General features: G+C 44.2%; 1 protein-coding gene across 5 annotated transcripts in view; it reads left to right on the top strand.

Moving 5' to 3' along the window:
- The window catches only part of tmem39a (transmembrane protein 39A), a 99159-nt gene that overhangs the window by 31279 nt on the left and 43717 nt on the right, over window positions 1–24163 (top strand). For all 5 annotated transcript variants that reach the window (XM_072513736.1, XM_072513732.1, XM_072513733.1 and 2 more), the window contains one exon: window positions 10682–10857. In XM_072513736.1, the coding sequence (XP_072369837.1) occupies window positions 10745–10857 (113 nt within the window). In that variant the 5' untranslated portion in view covers window positions 10682–10744. The remainder of the gene's footprint in view (window positions 1–10681; window positions 10858–24163) is intronic.

The following is a 24163-nucleotide window of genomic DNA, read 5'->3' as shown; positions in this document are numbered from 1 at the left end:
TGTGGCGCGTTGGAACTGTCGATCGATGAGTCGAGTGCCATATCCCGTTCGTACGAGGGCATCTTTCAACGTCTGTAGATGTCTGTTACGCTCCTCCTCGTCTGAGCAGATCCTGTGTATACGGAGAGCTTGTCCATAGGGGATGGCTTCTTTAATGTGTTTAGGGTGGAAGCTGGAGAAGTGGAGCATCATGAGGTTATCCGTGGGTTTGCGGTAAAGCGAAGTGCTGAGGTGACCGTCCTTGATGGAGACGAGTGTGTCCAAGAATGCAACTGATTTTGGAGAGTAGTCAAGAACACTACAGACAGTTACCCGCAGATCCGACCAAGGAACACATCCGCCAACTTAACAGACTGATCAAGACCTTGGATCCAGATCTTCAGAGCACCCTACGTGCTCTCATCCCACGTACTCCCCGCATTGGAGATCTCTACTGCCTCCCAAAAATACATAAGGCCAACACACCAGGCCGCCCTATCGTTTCAGGCAATGGGACCCTGTGTGAGAACCTCTCTGGCTACATCGCGGGCATCTTGAAACCCATCGTACAAGGTACACCCAGCTTCTGTCGCGACACGACGGACTTCCTACAGAAACTCAGCACCCATGGACCAGTTGAACCAGGAATATTCCTCGTCACAATGGACGTCTCGGCACTCAACACCAGCATCCCCCATGACGACGGCATTGCTGCAACAGCCTCCGTACTCAACACCGACAACTGCCAATCTCCAGACGCAATTCTGCAACTCATCCGCTTCATTCTGGATCACAACATCTTCACCTTCGACAACAAGTTCTTCATTCAGACGCACGGAACAGCCATGGGGACCAAATTCGCACCCCAATACGCCAACATCTTCATGCACAAGTTTGAACAGGACCTACTCACCGCACAGGACCTTCAACCGACGTTATACACCAGATACATCGATGACATTTTTTTCCCTTTGGACCCGCGGCGAAGAATCACTGAAACGACTACACAATGACATTAATAAGTTCCATCCAACCATCAGACTCACCATGGACTACTCTCCAAAATCAGTTGCATTCTTGGACACACTCGTCTCCATCAAGGACGGTCACCTCAGCACTTCGCTTTACCGCAAACCCACGGATAACCTCATGATGCTCCACTTCTCCAGCTTCCACCCTAAACACATTAAAGAAGCCATCCCCTATGGACAAGCTCTCCGTATACACAGGATCTGCTCAGACGAGGAGGAGCGTAACAGACATCTACAGACGTTGAAAGATGCCCTCGTACGAACGGGATATGGCACTCGACTCATTGATCGACAGTTCCAACGCGCCACAGCGAAAAACCGGACCGACCTCCTCAGAAGACAAACATGGGACACAACCGACAGAATACCCTTCGTCGTCCAGTACTTCCCCGGAGCGGAGAAACTACGTCATCTTCTTCACAGCCTTCAACACATCATTGATGACGATGAACATCTTGCCAAGGTCATCCCCACACCCCCACTACTTGCCTTCAAACAACCGCGCAACCTCAAACGAACCATTGTTTGCAGCAAACTACCCAGTCTTCAGAACAGTGACCACGACACCACACAACCCTGTCATGGTAATCTCTGCAAGACGTGCCAGATCATCGACATGGATACCACTATTACACGTGAGAACACCACCCACCAGGTACGCGGTACATACTCGTGCGACTCGGCCAACGTTGTCTACCTCATACGCTGCAGGAAAGGATGTCCCGAAGCGTGGTACATTGGCGAGACCATGCAGACGCTGCGACAACGAATGAACGGACATCGCGCAACAATCACCAGGCAGGACTGTTCCCTTCCAGTCGGGGAACACTTCAGCAGTCAAGGGCATTCAGCCTCTGATCTCCGGGTCAGCGTTCTCCAAGGCAGCCTTCAGGACCCGCGACAACGCAGAATCGCCGAGCAGAAACTTATAGCCAAGTTCCGCACACGTGAGTGCGGCCTCAACCGGGACCTGGGATTCATGTCACATTACATTCATCCCCCACCATCTGGCCTGCGAAATCCTACCAACTGTCCTGGCTTGAGACAATTCACACCTCTTTAACCTGGGGTTACCCCATCTCTGGATCTGTAAAGATTTAATCACCTGCTAATGCTCGCATTCCTAGCATTGTTTGGCATCTTTGAATTTGTCTATATGTGTTTCTGGAACAGACCTCTTCATTCACCTGAGGAAGGAGCAGCGCTCCGAAAGCTAGTGACATTGAAACAAACCTGTTGGACTTTAACCTGGTGTTGTAAGACTTCGTACTGTGCTCACCCCAGTCCAACGCCGGCATCTCCACATCAGTGTTAATGTAAGCCTACTTGTGACAATAAAGATTATTATTATTGTTTTTAGATTAATTTGTGTAACCATGCTTTAATAGTTAATTACCCATTTGTGAAATTAAACTCAATAAAACTTCTATTTAAATTATGGGGTATAATCATAGTGTTGTATGCCATGATTCCTATTGCATCTGGGCGAAACTGGGTCAAAATTGAAAGATGCCAGCTTCGATTTAATTTACCTTATTTTTTCAGCCATAAAACCTTTCAGAGCATTTTACTTGATGCATGGAGTTCCTAGGTGAATTTGTGGTAAATATCTGTCACGGTTCCCACTCCTGTTCTCTATTCAATGGTGCACACTTAGAAATGGATATGTGGGCATTTGTCAAGGATGGAATTTCACTTAAATTTTGCTGCAATCTGTTGACCATGTGTCAAGCTTGGGTGCAAGGTTTAAGATGGCAGTTGGTGTATATGCAACAATATCTTGGGGTGATTGCTATATTTAATAGAAAAAAGCAGGAAACTGGAGAGAAACTTCCACGTAAATTGTTCTGAGAATATATCATATTGAGGTTCAGATTGCATAGAAATATAGGGAGCTTTGCCCATGCGCTCAGGGTATCATTTGAACTTTTCTTATGTGTTGAGCTATCCTCTTCCCCTCATCCTTTCATGTTTTGAAACCCCCCTCAAATTCATGCCCATCTTTCCCAGAAATCTGTTTGAATTGCTGCAACTTTTTCCGTCCCTGCCACTGTACTAGAATGGTTGTTATTAAAGTCATAAGTAACATTTTACATGACTGGAACAATTGTAAACTATATTTTCTCTTGACCTGTTTGCAACCTTTGACACAGTTGACTGTACCTCCTACTCCAATACATTTATACTGCCCAGCTGAGTGTGGGCTGTATTTATCTGATTGCACTCATCATGTGTAATTAATTATTTACTGCTTCCATACCATTTACCTCTGGAATCCTCTACCAAGAATCAATTTTTGGTTTCCTTCTATTTCTCATCTGCATGCTGCCTCTCTGGTAAACCGTATCAGTTTTGACATGTCGATAATAATAATCTTAGTGTCACATGTAGGCTTGCATTAATACTGCAATGAAGTTACTGTGAAAAGCCCCTAGTTGCCACACTATGGCGCCTGTTTAGGTACACTGAGGGAGAATTCAGAATGTCCAATTTACCTTACAAGCACCCGGAGGAAACCCACGCAGACACTGGGAGAAAGTGCAGACTCCGCGCACACTGACCCAATCCAGGAATTGAACATGGGTCCCTGGCACGGTGCTAACCACTGTGCTATCTGTTGACACCCTATCCTACCTCGTTACCCCATCCACTGTCTCTATATTGTCAAACTGCAGTATGATATCTAGTGGTGGTCGATCAGACATTTCCTTCAATTTAAACTTGGGAAGACCAGCTGCCACAAACTATGTTCCCTAGCCACTGACTCTTCCACTCTGGCAACTTTTAGCGGCTGAACCAGACTGTTTTGAAACCTTGGTGTGTATTTGACGCCCAAGATGAGCTTCTGACAATGCAACCATGCCATTAATAAGACTGCCTTTTTCCACCTACATACGATCACCCAACTTTGCATTGCTTTAGCTCATCGGCTGCTGAAACCCTCATGCATGCCGTAGCTCATACTTATCATCAAAAACTCTGCTACCTGTGTCCTAACTTGCACCATGTTCTATTCACCCATTACGGATGTGTTACTGGCTTAGATTTGACTCTAGTTTAAGCAGTGCAAAATGTTTTAATTATCCTTGTTTTCAGATCCATTCATAGTCTTGTCCTTCCTTATCCCTGACAATTCCTCAAGCCTGATAGCACTCTTGAGATACATGTGCTTTTCAATGAGATACATGGCATCTTGAGATAACCGATTTAAATTTCTCCACCATTAACGGCCATGTTACCATCCAGTGATAAGTCTGTTGTGGAAGACATAGAGCTTCACAATGTACATAGGACGTAATGTTCACTCATTGCATCCAAATCTCTCTCTAGCTGTCTAGACTACTTTTTACCGCTGGATGTAGGTCAGGCTGAGAGAGGCTATGATCCGATATATGTACAAGACAAGTTAAATCTTTGTCGCCTCAAGTGGCTCGGTTTCAAATTTCATTTGATAATGCTGGAGTGAAGTGCCTCCCTTGCCTCCAAAGGGAAAGGGATGTGTTACTATGGTAAAGCCTCTACTTAAATGTAACTTTTTGATTTTGTGTGAGATCCTATATTTTAACTGTATTACCATCTTCACTTTAAAACAAAAATTACGATCAATTGAATGGCATGGCTTAAAAGAAAAAGTCTGGCTCAGCGCAAAGCCTATTTTTTTTTTTCATTAATTAAAAAAATATACAGTTCAGAAGTGTAATCTCTGTTGTATGCTGAAGTGACACTAATAAATAGTTTGGTTTGAGCAGGAGCTTGAGAGCAGAATATTTCTGTGGGTTCTTTTTGAAATAGTGACCAACTAAATTTGTGGATAATTGGGTGTGCACTCTGAACCGACATACAACTGTAAGCTGCTCTTTTTGGTTCTACTCCTTCCCAAAAAATCTTCTGAAATTAAATTTTCTTTTGATCCTCTGATTAGTTTGCTCTGCTATGCTGCTAATGTGTGTATGTCCTTGCCGATTAGAGCTGCTTCCATATCTTTTTATTAAAACAGTGAAAAATATATACAAGACCAAACGGTACAAACACTAATTCTGCGTTGGAGAAACAGGGTACCCTCCCCTCAGTACTAATGTACGGGGAGGGTGGATATTCTGATTATTAAAACGGTTCACAGCACATTTCTACATAAAGAATGGTACAAGCACTAAACTTTGCGTTGGAGAGACCAAATACCCTCGCCTCTGTACCAACAGAAGGGGGAGGGAGAGGCGAAAGGAGGGTGGTGGGGACAGGGAGTCGGGGTGTTGGTGGAGGGGGGCCCAATGGGACACTGCCGGAACGATCTACGGAGGCAGAAAAAGAAAAGGCCCTTCAATTATGCTGTAATGCATCAAAGGTTGCATCTTTCAAATTTGGGATTTCAACTAACTTGGCTTTTCAGCAATTAAAAACTGGCATGAAAACAGAAAATGTTGGATAAACTCAGCAGGTCTGGTTGCATCTGTCGAGAGAGAAACCGTTCACATTTCTGATCTAAATGATCCTTCTACAGGTGCAGTGGGCTCCGTTGAAGGATCATTTAGATCTGAAGCGCAAACTCTGTTTCTCTCTCCACCGATTCTGCCAGACCTACTGAGCTTATCCAGCATTTCTGTTTTTATTTCTGATGCATCCTCAGTATTTTTGCTTTTATTTAAAAACTGCCAGTTTATCTAAACCTGTCGCCATCTTCAAAGTGGACTAAGTCACAGAAACAAGGTGATATTTTAAGTTTGGCACTTTATGGAAGGAGAAAAGTTTTATGATCTTATTAAATTAGGTAGGTATACAATTGTATTTTAAACCAAAAATAGAACCGATGGATAGGTACTGCTTATGAGTTTTGTGGGCTTGACTATAAAAGGAATTCCTACTTTTTAAAATCTTGAGCCTAATTGATCTTCTGTGAGGTGAAACTGAAATAATATTGTTTTTTATTCAGATCTTTAAAAAAATATTTGAGATTTTTTTTCAGGGGAAAAAGATCAATATCTCCTTTATTTCGGATGTTAATAGGACAATGAATTGGGAGTGGCAAGAAGGGTGATAATTGACATGATTGGGCTGTCATGCCAAATTTTGGCTTTCTCGTCTCCGCTAAAACTGAAATGAGTAATAGCAACAAAAATCCTTTTTTGTGCAAAAGGTTCATGTTTGTCAGTTTAAAGGAAGCTCTCTCCATTAAGATGGATGTATTCCTTGAATTAGACATGAAAACATAGCTTTGAGCATATTTATAGAAAGTTCTTTATGTTTATTTTTAAAATGTCAGCGTTTGAGTTCCACCATTAATCCATCATGCAATGTAATACTGAACCATTTATGATTAAGAGGATACCAAGTTTGAATGAGCAGACTGACCGCTAACCTTACCTGAGCAGTTAAATTGATGTTTGTGGGCCTAGCTAGAAGAGAAATTATAGTGTCTGTCCCAGATGGTGTCCATTGGCTGATTCTGAAAATGTATGCAGAAGATTGTTTCAGACAGCAATTGCCCAGCTCTTCAGGGTTATAATTGTTGCAGTAGTCACTGATCCAGCTCTTGTATGAAGAATGAGTCCGCTTACCTTGGCATGAATTGATCACTTGGAACAAAAGGGAAATGAGAGATGAGAGTGTACTCCTTTAAGTAATTATTAAAATCTATTTCTTAATGTTTGAGTAATTAAAGGGAGAATTTCCATATTTTGATCTATGGAAGTTGCAAAGTACTGTAATTTTCAAAATTCCCAAGACACATGCGATCAGTGATTGAGAGCATATTAATAGTTTTTTGGATGTACTTTAATATTCCTGGGGTGTCGCTTGATGTTCCCAACCTGCTTGGATGTGAAATTGGTAGACATGATTGAGAGATCATAATTTATTATGGGCTTTGAATTTATATGGGGTACATACTCTGGGATGAACTTGTCAAAAGAGCTTTGTTCCTTGGCTTGGTCCTAGGTGAGTGAATTGTTGGACAACAATTAAGCTCTGGTTTCAAGGACTGATCTGAAGTACATTGTTTGCTCTTTCAGCATAGGCATCTTTGCAAATTTTGTTGTGTGCACACTGTTGCTGCCGCTGCCAATATAGGAATTCTATGATTTCTGTTATTGAGGTGGTTTCCAGACATTTAGCATGGCGTGATGAGATTATATGCTGAAATCTTAGTGCACCCATGAGTACACAATATAACATTCGTTCATGTTGCAAGTGGTTGTAAAGATTTATTATAAAGATCATTGGGAAATGATTGTCTACCTGCCTGAGAAAATTATTTGATGTTTTGCATGATTTTGATCAAAAATGCTTCACTCATTGGATAACCAGAGCAAAGGCTCAAAAGCTGGACATTTGAGTTTCTCGTCCAACTTTTTTTTTTTTGGTTATAAAACCTTTTGTCTGTTATTGCAAACAGTGATTCCAGGCTTAGATGGGTCACATAGACAAACCTAGAAGCTGACAGTACTGGTTCTTAATGTTGAATAAACTCTGTTTGTTCTCACAGGAACGATGGAGGTTGAGAGGCGACCTGATAGAAGTCTACAAATTTATGAGGGGCATAGACAGAGTGGATAGTCAAGAGGCTTTTCCCCAGGGTAGAGGGGTCAATTACTAGGGGGCAGAGGTTTAAGGTGCGAGGGGCAAGGTTTAGAGGAGATGTACAAGGCAAGTCTTTTTTTTTTACACAAGAGGGTAGTGGGTGTCTGGAACTCGCTGCTGAAGGAGGTGGTGGAAGCAGGCACGATAGTGGCGTTTAAGGGGCATCTTGACAACTACATGAATAGGATGGGAATAGAGGGATATGGACCCTGGAGGTGCAGAAGATTTTAGTTTAGACGGGCAGCATGGTCAGCACAGGCATGGAGGACCGAAGGACCTGTTCCTGTTCTGTTCTTTCTTTGTTCTTTCTTTGTTCAGTAACTCCAGTCAGAGGTTGGGGTGGATTGATAACGGTTTTTAAAATCAATCGTTTCAGATTCACCCTTCAGTTGTGCATCTCATTTGAAATGTTAGGAAAGCAAATACTAGCTGTTCCTATTCTTATGTTTGAGATTGGCTAATAGTCCAATGCTTGTGAATAAATGTATTTCTCAGCCTTCATTTGCTAGTTAAATATTTTGGTTTGATAGCAGGAGTGGGCAGAGTAAAAGGATAAGTAAGTTGATGCATGTAAAATTTTCAGTGACTGACGCTGTTTTGAAGTAGCGAGAAAGTACAATATACCCTTGAGCAGGGGAGCACTACAAGTATGATCATCTAAGCCTCTTGCCCCAGCTGCATCTTATGGTAGCATGACCCAGATTCTGCACCACCTGAGGTCAGAATTCTCCCATTTGAGAGTAGGAGCAGTGGCGGGTGGCTCCTTCAGCGCCTTTTCCACCGACCAGAATGGCAGGATATCCTGCCAGATTCTACATCTGGAATATTATTAATTATGCACAGGTAAGTTCTCTCCTGGCAGACTGGCAGCAAATTCATCCGCCTGCCCTCAGCTGACCTGTTCAAAGGCCCTAATGCTGTATTTAAATACCAGTTCAACACACTCGTTCCCCCTCTTCAGCCCTCCTGTCTTCCCCAGACTGTGCATGATGGCAGCGACCCAAAGGAAAAAGGTTAACCACTTTGAGAAAAAGTCTGTTCCTCAATTCTACCACCCACCACTTCTGGAGTCTTCATCTATTCACCTTCCAGTAAATATTGATTCCCTTGTTAGTGAGCTTCTCATGCAGGCTTATCAGGGCCTAGCTTCCCTCCTTTTGGTTTCCCCTCAACCTTAACATTGCTCACCTTCTTCATCCAACTATTTGACCCTCTGCCTTCCATCGTGCGCCTTTGTCCTACCACTCTTTACCCCGACAGAGTAGTGAACAGCGTATCAGGAGCAGCGCAGCATTTTGGCAAGTTATTGTGCTCTGCTCAAAGTCTTTGGTGAACTGAGGACTGCCTTGTGAATCCCACTCATTGCCAATCTGGTGTTGACACTGATGTAATTTCCTGCTGGCCTGGACACAAGATTGGAAGGCCTTACTGGACTGATGGGCAGCTGTTTTAATGCATGTTCCTGAAATGTGAATGAATGCAAATGGTAGTCGCACAACCTGATAGCAAGATAACCAACCTGCCATTGTAGTTTAATTTTAGCTTGGCGGGTTCCTGACTTTTTTGGCTCGTGCCAGATTCTCCATGCCCGTCTGCCACCAAACCATCCACAGGCGGGTTGGGCAAATTACAACTGGAGTAAAGGCATTCACTGTAGTTCCTTTTTTAGATTTGTTAGTAGCTATCTTGTATTAATGGCCCGTTTTTGATATTTCCACTTAATGGGAAAATTTATTAAACCTGTTTAGGATAAGGTGCAATAATCAGTGTTATATTTACGCAGAATCTGCTAGATAAAACGTGTGGCCTGGGATTGTTGGAATTTCAGCATCCAAGAGAAGAAAAACCTACTCTTTACTTGAAAATATTTCATAACTCAAGTATTCACCATGTAATCGTAGGAAGTGGCCCAAAAGCAACAACTTGTTTTAGTTGGCATTAAAAGCTGTGATTGGACTTTAATTAAAATATATGTATTGTTTCATTAGATTTTCTTCATATGCCATATTATGATGCATGTATGTTGTTGCTCTTATTAGCCTTCGTTTTATTAGCTCTAATTCTGTCACCTTTGCTCACGAGTCACCAGGTATCTTTCCGATACCGCCACGTGGTTCAAGCTCTAGTTATGATTAATAAGACAGCACACCGCTTAGTAAGAGTAAAATCAGCAGTCATTTATTATATACAGCAATAAATACTTATACAATAATCCTACTTTCTAGACTACTACCTACCACTACTGGCCAATATTTAACTTTTGGGAATGGCCCACCAGGTCAGGGAAACGAATGGCTTATCGAATTGGGTCTGGCCTGTGGGATTCAAAGGCTGATACAGGTCGATGGTTAGGAGTCTCTATCGGGTAGCGATCGCTGGAGTCAAACTTACGGTTGCTGGTCGATGGTTCTTGCGAAGGTTGCGAGCAGGAGAAGAAGGGAGAGAAGGGTCGATCTGAACTTGGCCCCTATCGTTTATAATTCCCGGGGGCTTCCCGCCTCTCGGGGCGGATCTTGACCCTGGTCCCAAGTGATTGGACTTGTTCCCAATCACTGGGTTCCATATGCTCCAATAATGGGGCGATTCCTTGATCGGGGGGTGGTCGTTCACCTTTCTTTGTCTCGGCCACTGCTGGCGCCGAGGTGTCTGGATCGGCATTCAATTGCTAATATGTTGCAATTGTTCCCAGGGATAGCCGATTAAACTGCAGATGTCTGGGTTGATGTGCTGCTAATGGTCGCAGGTATCGATCTGGGCCGACTTCCCCAGAGCCGAATATGCTGTTCTGTCTGCAGCTGTCCGTTTGTGCCCTGTTGGCTGCTTTTCCCACCAGCCTTTTCGGTTAGCCATTTTACATCGGGTTTTGGCCAAATTAATCGGGACTCAGCCATTTTAGGTGGCTACAATGTATGTTGTACACTAAACTGAACTACACTGAATGCAGACTAATGCTGGAGGGAGGCAAGATTAAAAGGGAGTTTTAAAAAAAAAAAAATAGATACTGCGAATGTGAAACTGTTTTTAAGTTGTTGGATTTCTCAAAAGAGATGGGGGAATTTGCTATCTAGTTACTAACTGCATTGTTTGTTTTGTTGCAGAGCACTGAACGTATTGGTTTTGGGCAGACTGCACCAGTGTTTGAAGCCGAGTTGGCCCATGCCATGCCTGGTGGACGGCGGGGCCCGAGTCGGCAGCAGCTGAGCCGTTCAGCATTACCTTCTCTCCAGACCATTGTGGGTGGGAGCTGTGGAAATGGGACTGGAATGAGGAACAGGTATGCAATATCACAGCATAAAGTTGATGCCTATAGCTCTTTCCATTTTTAAACGGGTTGATGGAGTACTGTTTAAATCTAGCATACTTCTTCCTCTGGAAAGTCCCTTAATACATTGGTTGTTTCTAACATGTCTGCATTAAACCACAAACAGCTTCAGCTCATCGGGAAAGAATGCTGCAAGTAGGGGCAGCATTGGTTAGCACTATTGCCTCACAGAGCCAGGGACACAGGTTCAATTCTGGCCTTGGGTGACTATCTATGTGGAGTTTGCACTTTCTCCCTGTCTCTCTCCTCCGGGCGCTCCGGTTTCCTCCCACAGTCCAAAAATGTGCATGTTAGGTGGGGGTTGGGGGTAGTGGGTCTAGGTAGGGTGCTTTCAGAGGGTTCGGTGCAGACTCAATTGGCCGAATGGCCCCCTTCTGCACTGTAGGCATTCTATGGTTTTATTTCGATCCTTGTGCAGAAAAATGGTTTTAATATTTAATTGCATTTTTTATCTGTATTTATGGCATGTTTAGACTTGTACACTGGTTTGTGATTTTTAACTTTATCTGCAAAAACAGTAGAAGACAAGTCAAACTTTGCTTTAGTTAAGATTATGCCTTGAATAATGTATCCAAAAAGGTAAATCAGCATATTATTTCAAATAGTAGGATTAAGCAAACACTCTTTTATCAGCATATTCTTTACAAGGAAAAATGATCTTGTGGATTGGATTCCTGGTTAGAACAGTGAAGGTGTGAACCTGCAATAGTTTTTAAACAAAACAATTGATGGGGTCTGTCGGATATTTTTAGGTACATCTACTAAGGTGGGTCAAATGATCTTCAACTAAAATTTTTATATGATTTTTCAGTGGACTTTAAATAAACATTGAATAAATCCATTAAGAAAAAATTGTTGAAGACATTTTCTCTTGTATACAAGGATCTATTTATGTGTGAGCCTCTCCAGTGTGTCGGGCTGTAGGGCATGTTGAAATCCGTTTTCATCTGCATGCACACTCCGTAAGGGATGCCACTAATGGAGCTGACCTGTGGATATTTTTTGATTTTGTTTTTTTCCTCTTTAGAAAATTTGTTCTTCAACTTCAACATAAACAGGTTATTTATTAAATTAAGCACAATGGTGATTTCTAATTTATAAGCTCCTGGCACGTGTATTTTGATGCCTGGATAGGTGACTATTCTGTTGTGTTGGGTTGCGTGATGGGGGTCAAAATTCTATGCAAGCACAAATAGGTATGTGTACTATCAAATCACTACTGGACTTTTGGAGTTTATTGACTGCTGTGTTTGGATGTCTTGTGGACTAGCTAAAATAAAGAATTAAATTCCACAATGTTTGATTAATTGTGCCCAAGACAAGAAATTGCACAGTAAAACGCAATGTAAAGACATGTTCTAGTAAAGATGACATGGTGTTGTTGTAATGACTACACAGTCCTACTTTGAGGCTCACTGTACATTCACTGTGGGGTGAGCTAACCTAATGTGCTGCTGTTCAAAAGGGTTATCTTATTGATAACTGTATCCTAGTGCAACATCTAAATTTATGGGTAGTTTATGTCTCAAACTTAATCCAATGCAGAGGGACCGGTAGAATTGCAGAAGTGGGGGAGGGGGAGTGCTGCAGAAGGACTTGGACAAGCTACGAGAGTGGGCAAAGAAGTGGTAGATGGAATACAATATGGAAAAGTGTAAGATTATGCACTTTGCAAGGAAGAATGGAGGCATAGACTATTTTCTAAACAGGAAAAGGCTTAGGAAATCAGAAGCACAAAGGGACTTAATAGAACCTTAAACTAGGACTCCTCAGGTTAACGTGCAGGTTCAGTTGGCAGTTAAGAAGGCAAAGGAAGGCAAATGCAATGTTAACATTCATGTCGCGAGGGCTAGAGAACATTCATACCAAGAGGGCCAGAATACAAGAGCAGGGTTGTACTTCTGACTCTAAGGCTCTGGTCAGACCCCACTTGGCGTATTGTGCGCAGTTTTGGGAAGCGCATGCTGGCTTTGGAAAGGGTTCCGAGGAGGTTCACAAGAATGATCCTTGGAATGAAGAGCTTGTCGTCATAAGGAGCGGTTGAGGACTCTGGGTCTGTACTCGTAGTTTAGAAGGATGAGGGGGGATCTTATTGAAACTTAACAGGATACTGACAGGCCGAGATATAGTGGATGTGGAGAGGATGTTTCCACTGGTAGGAAAAACTGACATGAGGAATTTCTTCAGCCAGAGGGTGGTGAATCTGCGGAACTCTTTGCCGCAGAAGGCTGTGGAGACAAAGTCACTGTCTTTAAGGCAGACATAGATTCTTGATTAATAAGGGGTTATGGGGAGAAGGCAGGAGAATGGGGATCAGAAACATATCAGCCATGATTGAATACGGAGCAGACTCTATAGCCTCAATGGCCTAATTCTGCTCCGATGTTTTTTGGTCTCAATACCTTGTAAGTGGCCTTACTAAGAACTACATTTTGATTGCGTCAGTTGTTTAAAGTTGGCTAACGCACTTGAAATTTGAATAATCTATTCTGCACTAACTGTTTAAGTCTCTATTCAAATACTAATTTAGTGGTATTTTCCATGTAAGACTTGGAAGATCTCCAGTCATTTGTGCATTTATATGAAAGATTGGCATTTGGACTCCAAAGTAATTTTGTTGAAATATCTTAAATTCTTGTGCATCAGTTATTTTATTAATCATAGAATCCCTACAGTGCAGAAGGAGACCATTCAGCCAATCAAGTCTGCACTGACCGTCCAGAGGAGCACCCCACCTGTCCTATTCCCGTAACCTTGCCTAACCTTTGGGCACTAAGGGGCAATTTAGCATGGTCAGTTCTTTGGACTGTGGAAGGAAACCAGAGCACCCAGAGGAAACCCACACAAACGGGAAGAATGGACAAGCAAATAGCCACCCAAGGGATTGAACCAGGTTCCCTGGTGTTGTGAGACAGTAGTGTTGACCACTGTGCCACCGTGCTGCCCTATGAATATTATTTATATAAAGTACTAGTTAAGAAGTCTATGACTCATCCACGTTTGAATCTTTAAAATGGGATATGCCAATTGTGCCATGTTTCACCTATAAGAAAGCAAGAACTGTTATCTGAAGTAGGTTATTCTGAAGCTACTGCACTGTAACTGAAGAGGCACATGTTAAATCTGAACTTTCCTTGTTCCCTGGCTTGGGCTTGTGTCGTCTTTTTAAATTTTCCCTACTCCAAGACTGTGAAGAAAACAACTTTACAACTCTGTTTCGAAATAAATAACTTTGTCTTTATTGACCAAAGCCTGCATGCAGATGGCTACAGGTTAGAGAGAGAGAGCTGTTCAGGTAAACCTGCTCATTCTTTCTCAAGCTCGCAAAGACATGGAGAAAACGTTCAATATTTATACACCAGCTGTATCATTTTACAAAAACAGACCTTGTTCAAAAATGTCAATACAGTCATAACTTCTGATCAAACATGGTGTCATGGAAAGACCCTGACTCGGCTTATTTGCAGTAGTTTGTCTTTAGAGGATTTAAGACGTGGTCCTATTTTGTTTTTACCTCTGCCCTCATGATGCCTTGACGCAGATGGACCTAGGTCATGAGGAAGTTGTGTTATTAGGACATTCCTAGATCGTGGCTTTGTTATCAGGTTTTAATAAGGTCAGGCACTATCTTCCCTCTTCTGGCCTTGTATGATACAATTATGTGGATTCTTAGCTTTGTCTAGTTTGTCAGGGTCTGATCTTGGCACTTAGCTGACATAGCTTTCTCACACTTGGTTACATAAGTTGGCTATTTTTCCCATCATGCTATTGCTGAGTTTGTACACTTTCACACTTGGGTGTGCAATGCTCTTTAATGTAGAAAAATGAGTTAGTACCATATGTCAAAGAATTTGCATACTGAGACTATCAGTAACACATTTTAAAATCTTAATTTTATTTATTTGTTCATGGAATGTGAGCATTGCTGGCTAGGCCAGCATTGATTGACCACCTAATTGCCCTTGAGAAGATGGTGGTGAGCCACCTTCAACCACTGTTGTCCATTTGGTGCAGGTACACCTACAAAGTTGGTAGGGAGGGGGTGACAGTGAAGGAACGGCACCCAAGTCAGGATGGTGTGACTTGGAAGGAAGTTGCAGGTGGTGGTATTTCTCTGCATCTATTGCCCTTGTCCATCTTGGTGATGAGGTCTCTGGTTTGGAGGTTGTTGACGGAGCCTTGGGTTGGTGCCTCAATGCATCTGAGTGGTAGTAAAAGGAATATCTGATCTGAATGATAGAAAATCAAAGCTAATGAGTGGTTTCAAGACTGATAACTGGACTAGTTTTCTCATGTGTTGAGAGGTTTTAATTGTTTTTGTTTGGTTCAAGCTACATTGTAGTGTTTGAGAACAAAAGGTATGGTGGATTTGATAATATGAACTGTTCCAGAAAGGTGAATGAACAAAAAGAACAGGGGGGCTGCTATAATTGGTGGAGACTGCTACCTGGTTTAAAGTTTTTATCATCTCTGGCACCTGATCATAGAATCATAGAATTTACAGTGCAGAAGGAGGCCATTCGGCCCATCGAGTCTGCACCAGCCCTTGGAAAGAGCACCCCACTCAAGCACCCCTCCTCCACCCCATCCCCTTCACCTAGTAACCCCAATTAACCTCTTTTTTTTTTTGGGGGGGGGGGACACTAACGGCAGTTTAGCATGGCCAATCCCTCTAACCCGCACATCTTTGGACTGTGGGAGGAAACCGGAGCACCCGGAGGAAACCCACGCAGACACAGGAGAACGTGCAGACTCCACACAGACAGTGATCCAGGCCGGGAATTGAACCTGGGATCCTGGAGCTGTGAAGCAACTGTGCTAATCACTGTGCTACCGTGCTGCCCCCATCTTTAATCCAAATCTTGATCTTGAATTCAAACTGGTATAAAGGTCTCTCCATGTTGTCTGATGTCAAAATCTCACTGGAGGGCTTAGGACCTCCATCAGGCCCTGATATAAGAGGTCCCAAAGTCCACAGGAAAGTCCTGCCCAATACTTTATCAGAACTGGGAAATATTTGGAGAAAGCACAGGTTTTGTCCAAATACATAAGCAGAGAAAGTGGGGAGGGCAGGATAGAACAAAATAAAACAGACTTCTCTTGGGATGGAAAGTCAGGGTGACTTGTCAAAAAGGTGATGGTATTGGGACATGTAAATAAACAAAAGATGGTCCTGGAGTAGAATAAACAGCTGCCGCATGATCGAGGGGAGGGGGCAGAGATTATGATCCAAAATCATTAAACTCAAGATTTGAGTCCAGAAGGCTGTGACGTGCTTAATCTTGTTTCCTGACCTTGTGCCAAGATTCGTTGGTGTGGGAAGGAAAATTAAAATGACAGATGACTGGAAGCCCAGAGCTATGTGTGTGGATTGAACAGTGTTGTTCCGCAGTGATTGCCTGATCTGCATTTGATCTACTCAACAGAGAGGAGACTGCGTTGTGATCACAAAATGTTGTATACTTAATTGCATGAAGCACAAGTAAATTACTTGCATCTGGAAGGAGTGCTGGGGCTCTGGACAGTGGGAAGGAAGGAGATAAAGGCTTCCCTTGCATTTGCGTGGGGTTTTTTGGAGGTGACAGTGGAATGGTGCTGTTGTGAATGAGTTAGTTCCATTAGAATATAAGAAATGGGAGTAGCCATTTACTCCTTAAGCTTGCTCTGTCAGTCAATAAGATCATGTCTAATCTGATTGTGTCTTCAACTCTGCTTTCATAGAATCATCGAATCCCTAAAGTGCAGAAGGAGGCCATTCGGCCCATTGTGTCGACACCGGCCCTTCGAACAAGTGTCCATCGCGCCCTATCCCCTTCATCCCATAACCTAACTTGCACATCCCTAGACATTAGGGGCAATTTAACATGGCCAATCCACCTAACCAGCACATTTTTGCACAGTGGGATGAAACCAGAACAACTGGACGAAAACCATGCAGACATAGGGAGAACGTACAAACTCCACACAGTCACCCAAGGCCAGAATTGAACCAGGGTCGCTGGTGCTGTGAGACAGTAGTGCTAACTACTGTGCTGCCCCTCCCCTTCATCTACTCCTTTGTGGATCAAAAATCTTTCTAATTTCCCCTAAAATATATTCAGTATTGACTTCATGATCCTTTTGAAATTCTTTCTTGGTTTTATCTTAAATGGGCAACCTCTTATTGCACCCCAGTATAGATTCCTTCATATGAGGAAACAAGGGGATAAAAAAAGTCGAGATTTGCATTTATCTACTTCAGCATTACTGTCAACTGTTACATCAAAATACATCATACCATCCTGCAACTGAACTTACCAGAAGCCATATTCTGCAACATTTGATTGAACCTTTTGTAACTCTTTCATGCATCCGCTTTCTAGATGGACTGGAACCTCAGTTTTTCAACATATTACTGATCTGAATGAAAGAATATTCAGACTTGAAAACAACTTGGAAGTTAGGTGCAACAAAGTGTGTCGATGGGAACAGAAGAGTTATAAAATATATGAAGCGATTTATACAAATTTAAAAAAAATGCAAGGATTGTGATTTTTGGTTGTGGAAGATAAAATGGAATGTTTTGCTAATGATGAAAGACTAGAAAATGATGGAGGGAAGGAATTTGGGCAAAGGACTAAAACGATAGATCAATGCAGTCCTGTGATGCTTGAAGTAGAAACCGTCTGCAGGATCGGGGGACTGAGATTCGAGGTCATGGAGATAAGATCTTGAAAGGGCATTGTGTGTAACATTCTTGGAAATGATGGATTTATATGGTTGGTGCCATCCTTGTCAGTAAATTTAGTCCCAAAGATAGGGTTGAACTTGTGAAACTGCAGCACACTGTTCTTAAGGAGGTAGGTTAGAGTGAATGAGGGGAGCAGAGAAATTGCTGTTGATGTCATGCCAGCAGCTCTCCTGAAAGGATCTAGAATGGGTAATGGACCAGAAGGAAGAGACCAGGTAGAACATGAACTCTGAAAATGAGGAAAAGGGCCCACTGTCTAAAGAAGACCTCAACATTGTGCTTAGCAAAAAATTAATTGTGATGGGTGGTGTCAAGGGTTGAAACTGAGGTCTTTGCTGATGAATGGTTGGGAGTTTGTCACCTTTGCTTCCATGCCCACTTTTTTAGACACATGATTTGTTTCTCCAATTTTTCCGTATTATTAGATATGGTTAAAGCTGCTTCACTTATTACCATTTCCTCTGGGATATTAGTTCATGGTTAAGCTGGACTTCAGATTTTTCATGACTTTACGACTTTTGGCGATGGAAAAGGAATCGTACAAATGTGGCTCGTGATTTTAGTGCAATTAATCCTTTCAAAAGTACTGAACTGATCAAATCCAATGAGTCAGCTTAAAAAAGAGAGGACTAGTTGGAGCTGGATGCCATTAGCTTTCTTTCACCGCCATTTGTCATTGTGTGACGTGGAAAGTGTTGGAGACCCCCGCACCAATTTTGACTGTGAAGCTACCTTCTAGTTGGCATTTCATGGCATTCTCATGTGAATAAAGTCCACGGAGCATTGGAGAATAATGTTGGAAACTAAATACAGAACTAACAGTGCCATGTTAATACTTTTTGATTCTGGTAATCATGTTGATTTGTCCTGTAGATTGTTGTCTTCTGGATTTGCATTTACCTACTTCAGCATTACTGTCAACTACTTACATCAAAATAAATCATACATCCTGCAACTGAACTTACCAGAAGCCATATTCTGCAACATTTGATTGAACCTTTTGTAACTCTTTCATGCATCAGCTTTCTAGGTGGACTGGGACCTCAGTTTTTCATCATATTACTGATTTGAATGAAAGAATATTCAGGTTTGAAAACAACTTGGAAGTTAGGTGCAACAAGTGTGTCGATGGGAACAGGAGAGTTATAAAATACATTAAGCAATTTTTTTATTTTTTTTTATTTTTATTTTTTTAATTTATTTTTTTAATTTAATTTTTTTTTTAAACAAATGCAAGGATTGTGATTTTTGATTGTGGAAGCTAAAACAATGTTTTGGGAATGATGAAAAGCTAGAAAATAATGGAGGGAAGGAATTTGGGTGTCCCTGTAAATATCTTTTTTTTAAAATATATTTATTAAGAATTTTTAACACTCTTTTTTCACCCTTACAAACAAACCCCCCCCCCCCGCCCCGGCCTCCGTAACAAAAAGAAAGAAAGCGCACATAGCAAGATATTAACATGGTAAATCGATATGATACAGAGCTTTGTACATTGGATACCTCCTGTACATGTCAGTTTTCCAGATCCTTCATGTATTTTCTTGCTTAAATACCCCCCACCCCCCCCTGGGTTGCTGCTGCTGCTGACCGACCTTCATCTAACGCTCCGCGAGATAGGAACGGTTGCCACCCCCTCAAGGCAAACTTTATCCTCTCCAACTTGATAAACCCTGCCATATCATTTATCCAGGCCTCCACGCTGGGGGGCTTCGCCTCCTTCCACATTAGCAAGATCCTTCGCCGGGCTACTAGGGACGCAAAGGCCAGAATGCCGGCCTTTTTCGCCTCCTGCACTCCTGGCTCGTCCACTACTCCAAATAGTGCTAGCCCCCAGCTTGGCTTGACCTGGACTTTCACCGCCTTGGATACTGTTCCCGCCACTCCCCTCCAGAACCCCTCCAGTGCCGGGCATGACCAAAACATATGGACATGGTTCGCCGGACTTCCTGAGCACCTCCCACATCTGTCCTCTACCCCAAAGAACCTACTCCGCCTCGCCCCCGTCATGTGCGCTCTATGAACCACCTTAAATTGTATCAGGCTAAGCCTGGCACACGAAGAAGAGGAATTAACCCTACTTAGGGCATCAGCCCATAGCCCCTCCTCAATCTCCTCCCCCAGCTCCTCCTCCCATTTGCCCTTCAGCTCCTCTACCAACGCCTCCCCCTTTTCTTTCATCTCCTGGTATATCGCCGACACCTTGCCCTCTCCGACCCATACACCCGAGATCACCCTGTCTTGAATCTCCTGTGCCGGGAGCAACGGGAATTCCCTCCCCTGTCGCCTCACAAACGCCCTCACCTGCATGTATCTGAACGCATTTCCCGGGGGTAGCCCAAACTTCTCCTCCAGTGCCCCCCCTAGGCTCGCAAACGTCCCATCAATGAACAGGTCCCCCATTCTTCTAATCCCTGCTCGATGACAGCTCTGAAACACCCCGTCCATCCTCCCTGGGACAAACTGATGGTTACCCCTGATCGGGGACCACACCGAGGCTCCCATTGCACCCCTGTGCTGTCTCCACTGGCCCCAGATCTTTAGCGTTGCCGCCACCACTGGACTCGTGGTGCACCTTGTCGGCAAGAGCGGCAGCGGTGCCGTCACCAGCGCCCCCAGGCTTGTTTCTTTGCAGGACGCCATCTCCAACCTCTTCCATGCCGCCCCTTCTCCCTCCATCACCCACTTACGGATCATCGCCACATTTGCTGCCCAGTAGTAGCCACCCAGATTCGGCAACGCCAACCCTCCTCTGTCCCTACTGCGCTCCAGAAAACCCCTCCTTACCCTCGGGGTCTTATTCACCCACACAACCCATAATACTCCTGCCTACCCTCTTTAAAAAAAAGGCCTTGGTGATTACAATTGGAAGGCACTGGAACACAAGGAAACCTCGGGAGGACCACCATTTTGACCTACTGCACTCTACCCGCTAGCGAGAGCGGCAACATGTCCCATCGTTTGAAGTCCTCCTCCATCTGCTCCACCAGTCTTGTCAGATTAAGTTTATGTAGGGCCCCCCAACTCCTAGCTATTTGGATCCCCAAGTACCGAAAGCTCCTTTCTGCCCTCCTCAACGGTAGATCGTTTATCCCCCTTTCCTGGTCTCCTGACTGTACTACAAACCGCTCACTCTTTCCTACATTAAGCTTATAGCCCGAAAAATCCCCAAACTCCCTTAGAGTCTGCATGACCTCCACCATCCCCTCCACTGGATCCGCCACATACAGCAACAGGTCGTCTGCATAAAGTGACACTCGATGCTCCTCTCCCCCTCGGACCACCCCCCTCCATTTCCTAGACTCTCTTAATGACATGGCCATGGGTTCAATTACTAATGCAAACAGGGGGCACCCCTGCCTCGTCCCACGATACAGCCGAAAATACTCTGACCTCCGCCGATTCGTAACCACACTCACCACCGGGGCTCTGTATAGGCACTTAACCCAACTAATAAACCCTCCCCTGAACCCAAACCTCCGCAGCACTTCCCAGAGGTACTCCCACTCTACTCGGTCAAAGGCCTTCTCCGCGTCCATAGCCGCCACTATCTCTGCCTCTCCCTCCACCGATGGCATCATTATCACGTTTAGGAGCCGCCGCACAATGGTGTTTAGTTGCCTGCCCTTTACGAATCCCGTCTTGTCCACGTGAATCACCCCCGGGACATAGTCCTCGATCCTCGTAGCCAGCACTTTTGCCAGCAACTTAGCATCCACGTTGAGGAGTGAGATCGGCCTGTACGACCCACATTGCAGTGGGTCCTTGTCCCGCTTCAGGATCAAAGAGATCGTCGCCTCAGACATTGTCGGGGGCAGGGTCCCTCCCTCCCTTGCCTCATTAAACGTCCTCACTAGCAACGGGGCTAACATGTCTATGTACTTCCTATAGAAGTCAACCAGGAACCCATCCGGTCCCGGGGCCTTCCCTGCCTGCATACTCCCCAGACCTTTGATCAGCTCCTCCAACCCAATTGGTGCCCCCAAACCAGCCACCTCCTGCTCCTCCACCCTCTGGAACCTCAATTGGTCCAAGAATCGTCGCATCCCCTCTTCCCCCGCTGGGGGCTGGGATCTGTACAGCTCCTCATAGAAGGCCTTGAATGCCTCATTTACTTTCGTCGCACTCTGCACCGTGGCTCCCCTTCCATCCTTGACTCCACCTATCTCCCTCGCTGCCATCCTCTTATGGAGCTGGTGTGCCAGTATCCGGCCCGCCTTCTCCCCATACTCTTACGTTGTCCCCTGCGCTTTCCTCCACTGTGACTCTGCCTTCCCTGTGGTCAACAGGTCGAGCTCCGTCTGGAGATGTCGCCTTTCCCTAAGTAGTCCCTCTTCAGGGGCCTCTGCGTACCTCCTGTCCACTCTTAAAATCTCCCCCACTAACCTCTCCCTTTCCATGCCCTCTATCTTCTCCCTATGAGCCCTGATGGAGATTAGCTCTCCCCTGATCACCGCCTTCAGCGCCTCCCATACCACCCCCACCTGCACCTCCCTGTTGTCGTTGGCCTCCAAGAACCTTTCAATGCACCCCCTCACCCTCCCACACACCACCTCACCTGCCAGCAGTCCCACATCCAACCGCCACAATGGGCGTTGGTCCCTCTCCTCTCCCAACTCCAGTTCCACCCAGTGCGGGGCGTGATCTGAAATGGCTATGGCCGAATACTCCGTTCCGTCCACTTTCGGGATCAGCGCCCTGCCCAGAACAAAAAAATCTATCCGGGAGTAGGCTTTGTGCACGTGGGAAAAAAAAGAAAATTCCCTGGCCTGCGGCCTGGCAACCCTCCACGGATCCACTCCCCCCCCATCTGGTCCATCAACCCCCTAAGCACCTTGGCCGCAGCCGACCTCTTTCCAGTTCTAGATCTGGAGCGATCCAGTGCTGGGTCCAACACCGTATTAAAATCCCCAACCATTATCAAGCTTCCTATCTCCAGGTCCGGAATGCGCCCCAACATACGCTTCATGAATCCAGCATCATCCCAGTTCGGGGCGTATACATTTACCAATACCACCCACGTCCCCTACAACTTACCGCTCACCATCATGTATCGACCTCCATTGTCCACTACTATATTCTTGGTCTCAAACGACACCCGCTTCCCCACCAATATTGCCACCCCTCTGTTCTTCGCATCCAGTCCCGAATGGAATACCTGTCCTACCCATCCCTTTCTTAACCTGACCTGATCCGCCACCTTCAAATGTGTCTCCTGGAGCATGACCACGTCTGCCTTCAGTCCCTTTAAGTGCGCAAACATTCGGGCCCTCTTTACCGGCCCATTCAGACCCCTCGCATTCCACGTTATCAGCTGGATTGCGGGGGGCCCCCACCCCCCTTGCCGACTAGCCATCCCCTTTTCTAGGCCAGTCCTGTGCCCGCGCCGCCCTCGCCCTCCAGTCCCCCAGGATCAAGGAGCAATGGGATAGGCCATTTCAGAGGGCATTTGAGAGTCAACACATTACTGTGGTCTTAATCCACCCCACTTAAATGAGCGAAACGGCTGAAGGACATTATTCTGTATGAAAAACATTGCTAATCTGTACCTCAATTCTATTTATCCACCTTGGTTCCATATCCTTAATAACCTTGCCTAACAAAAAGCTATTGAATTTTTTTATTTCAATTGGTTTGGCATTCAGTCTTTGGAGGAGGAAGATCCTGATTACCACCAACCTGTGTGAAAACATGCATCCTGATTTCACTCCTAAATGGCGTAGCTCTAAGATCTATCCCTTTTGCTGCAGAATCACATTCCTTTATCATTTTAAATATGACACTCCTATCAGAGAACCTCAGCCAAATTCTCTTTTTTTTTTTTTCATCCTTTCCAAGGATGCTGAGGAACACTGGGTTCAGTGCATTGCTGCCCTGGCTGAGATTAGATAACTGCATAGGACAGAGACCTTTGATGTGGTATCAAACCTCACCGACCATAAATGCTCAATTTTCTAAAACTTGGATTTTTCTTTTAGTGGCATTTACTTGGGACTGTTTTGTGCTTTTTCAGAAAAGAAACTAAAATGAAAAACCTCTACCTTTCCTCTGGATAGTAGTGTATCCAAAAACAACTCTAGGGATTCTCAGAAATTGTATTTGTACTTGGGGAAAGTTGCTTTCAGAAACACTGGCCTACACTAGTTACTGCTTGCAAACATTTATGTTCAATCGTGATTAAGATTGTAGGAACAGACCATTTTAGCCTCTGGAGCTATTCCACCATCAAAGACCAAACCCTCTCTCCCTTTGTCATATCTGTTGACATCTTTTGCATAGGAAAAATGTCAATCCCGATTTTAAAATTTACTATTGATCTAGCATTAGTTGCTGTTTGTGAAACTTGCCCCTTGATTGTAGAAGTGTTTCCTTATTTCACTCCTGGTTCTAATTTTTTATGACTTATCCTAGACTCCCCAATCATTGGAAATATATTTTCTCTTTCTATCTTTTCTGTTCCTCTTTAATATCTTAAAATTTGATTAAATCACCCTCCAACACTAAATTCCAGGAGGTACAACATTTGTT

Source organism: Scyliorhinus torazame, chromosome 8, assembly GCF_047496885.1.
Source record: "Scyliorhinus torazame isolate Kashiwa2021f chromosome 8, sScyTor2.1, whole genome shotgun sequence".
NCBI classification, from domain to species: Eukaryota; Metazoa; Chordata; class Chondrichthyes; order Carcharhiniformes; family Scyliorhinidae; genus Scyliorhinus; species Scyliorhinus torazame.
The sequence above is the reverse complement of the archived record's forward strand: the minus strand, read 5'-3'. Positions and strand labels throughout refer to the sequence as shown.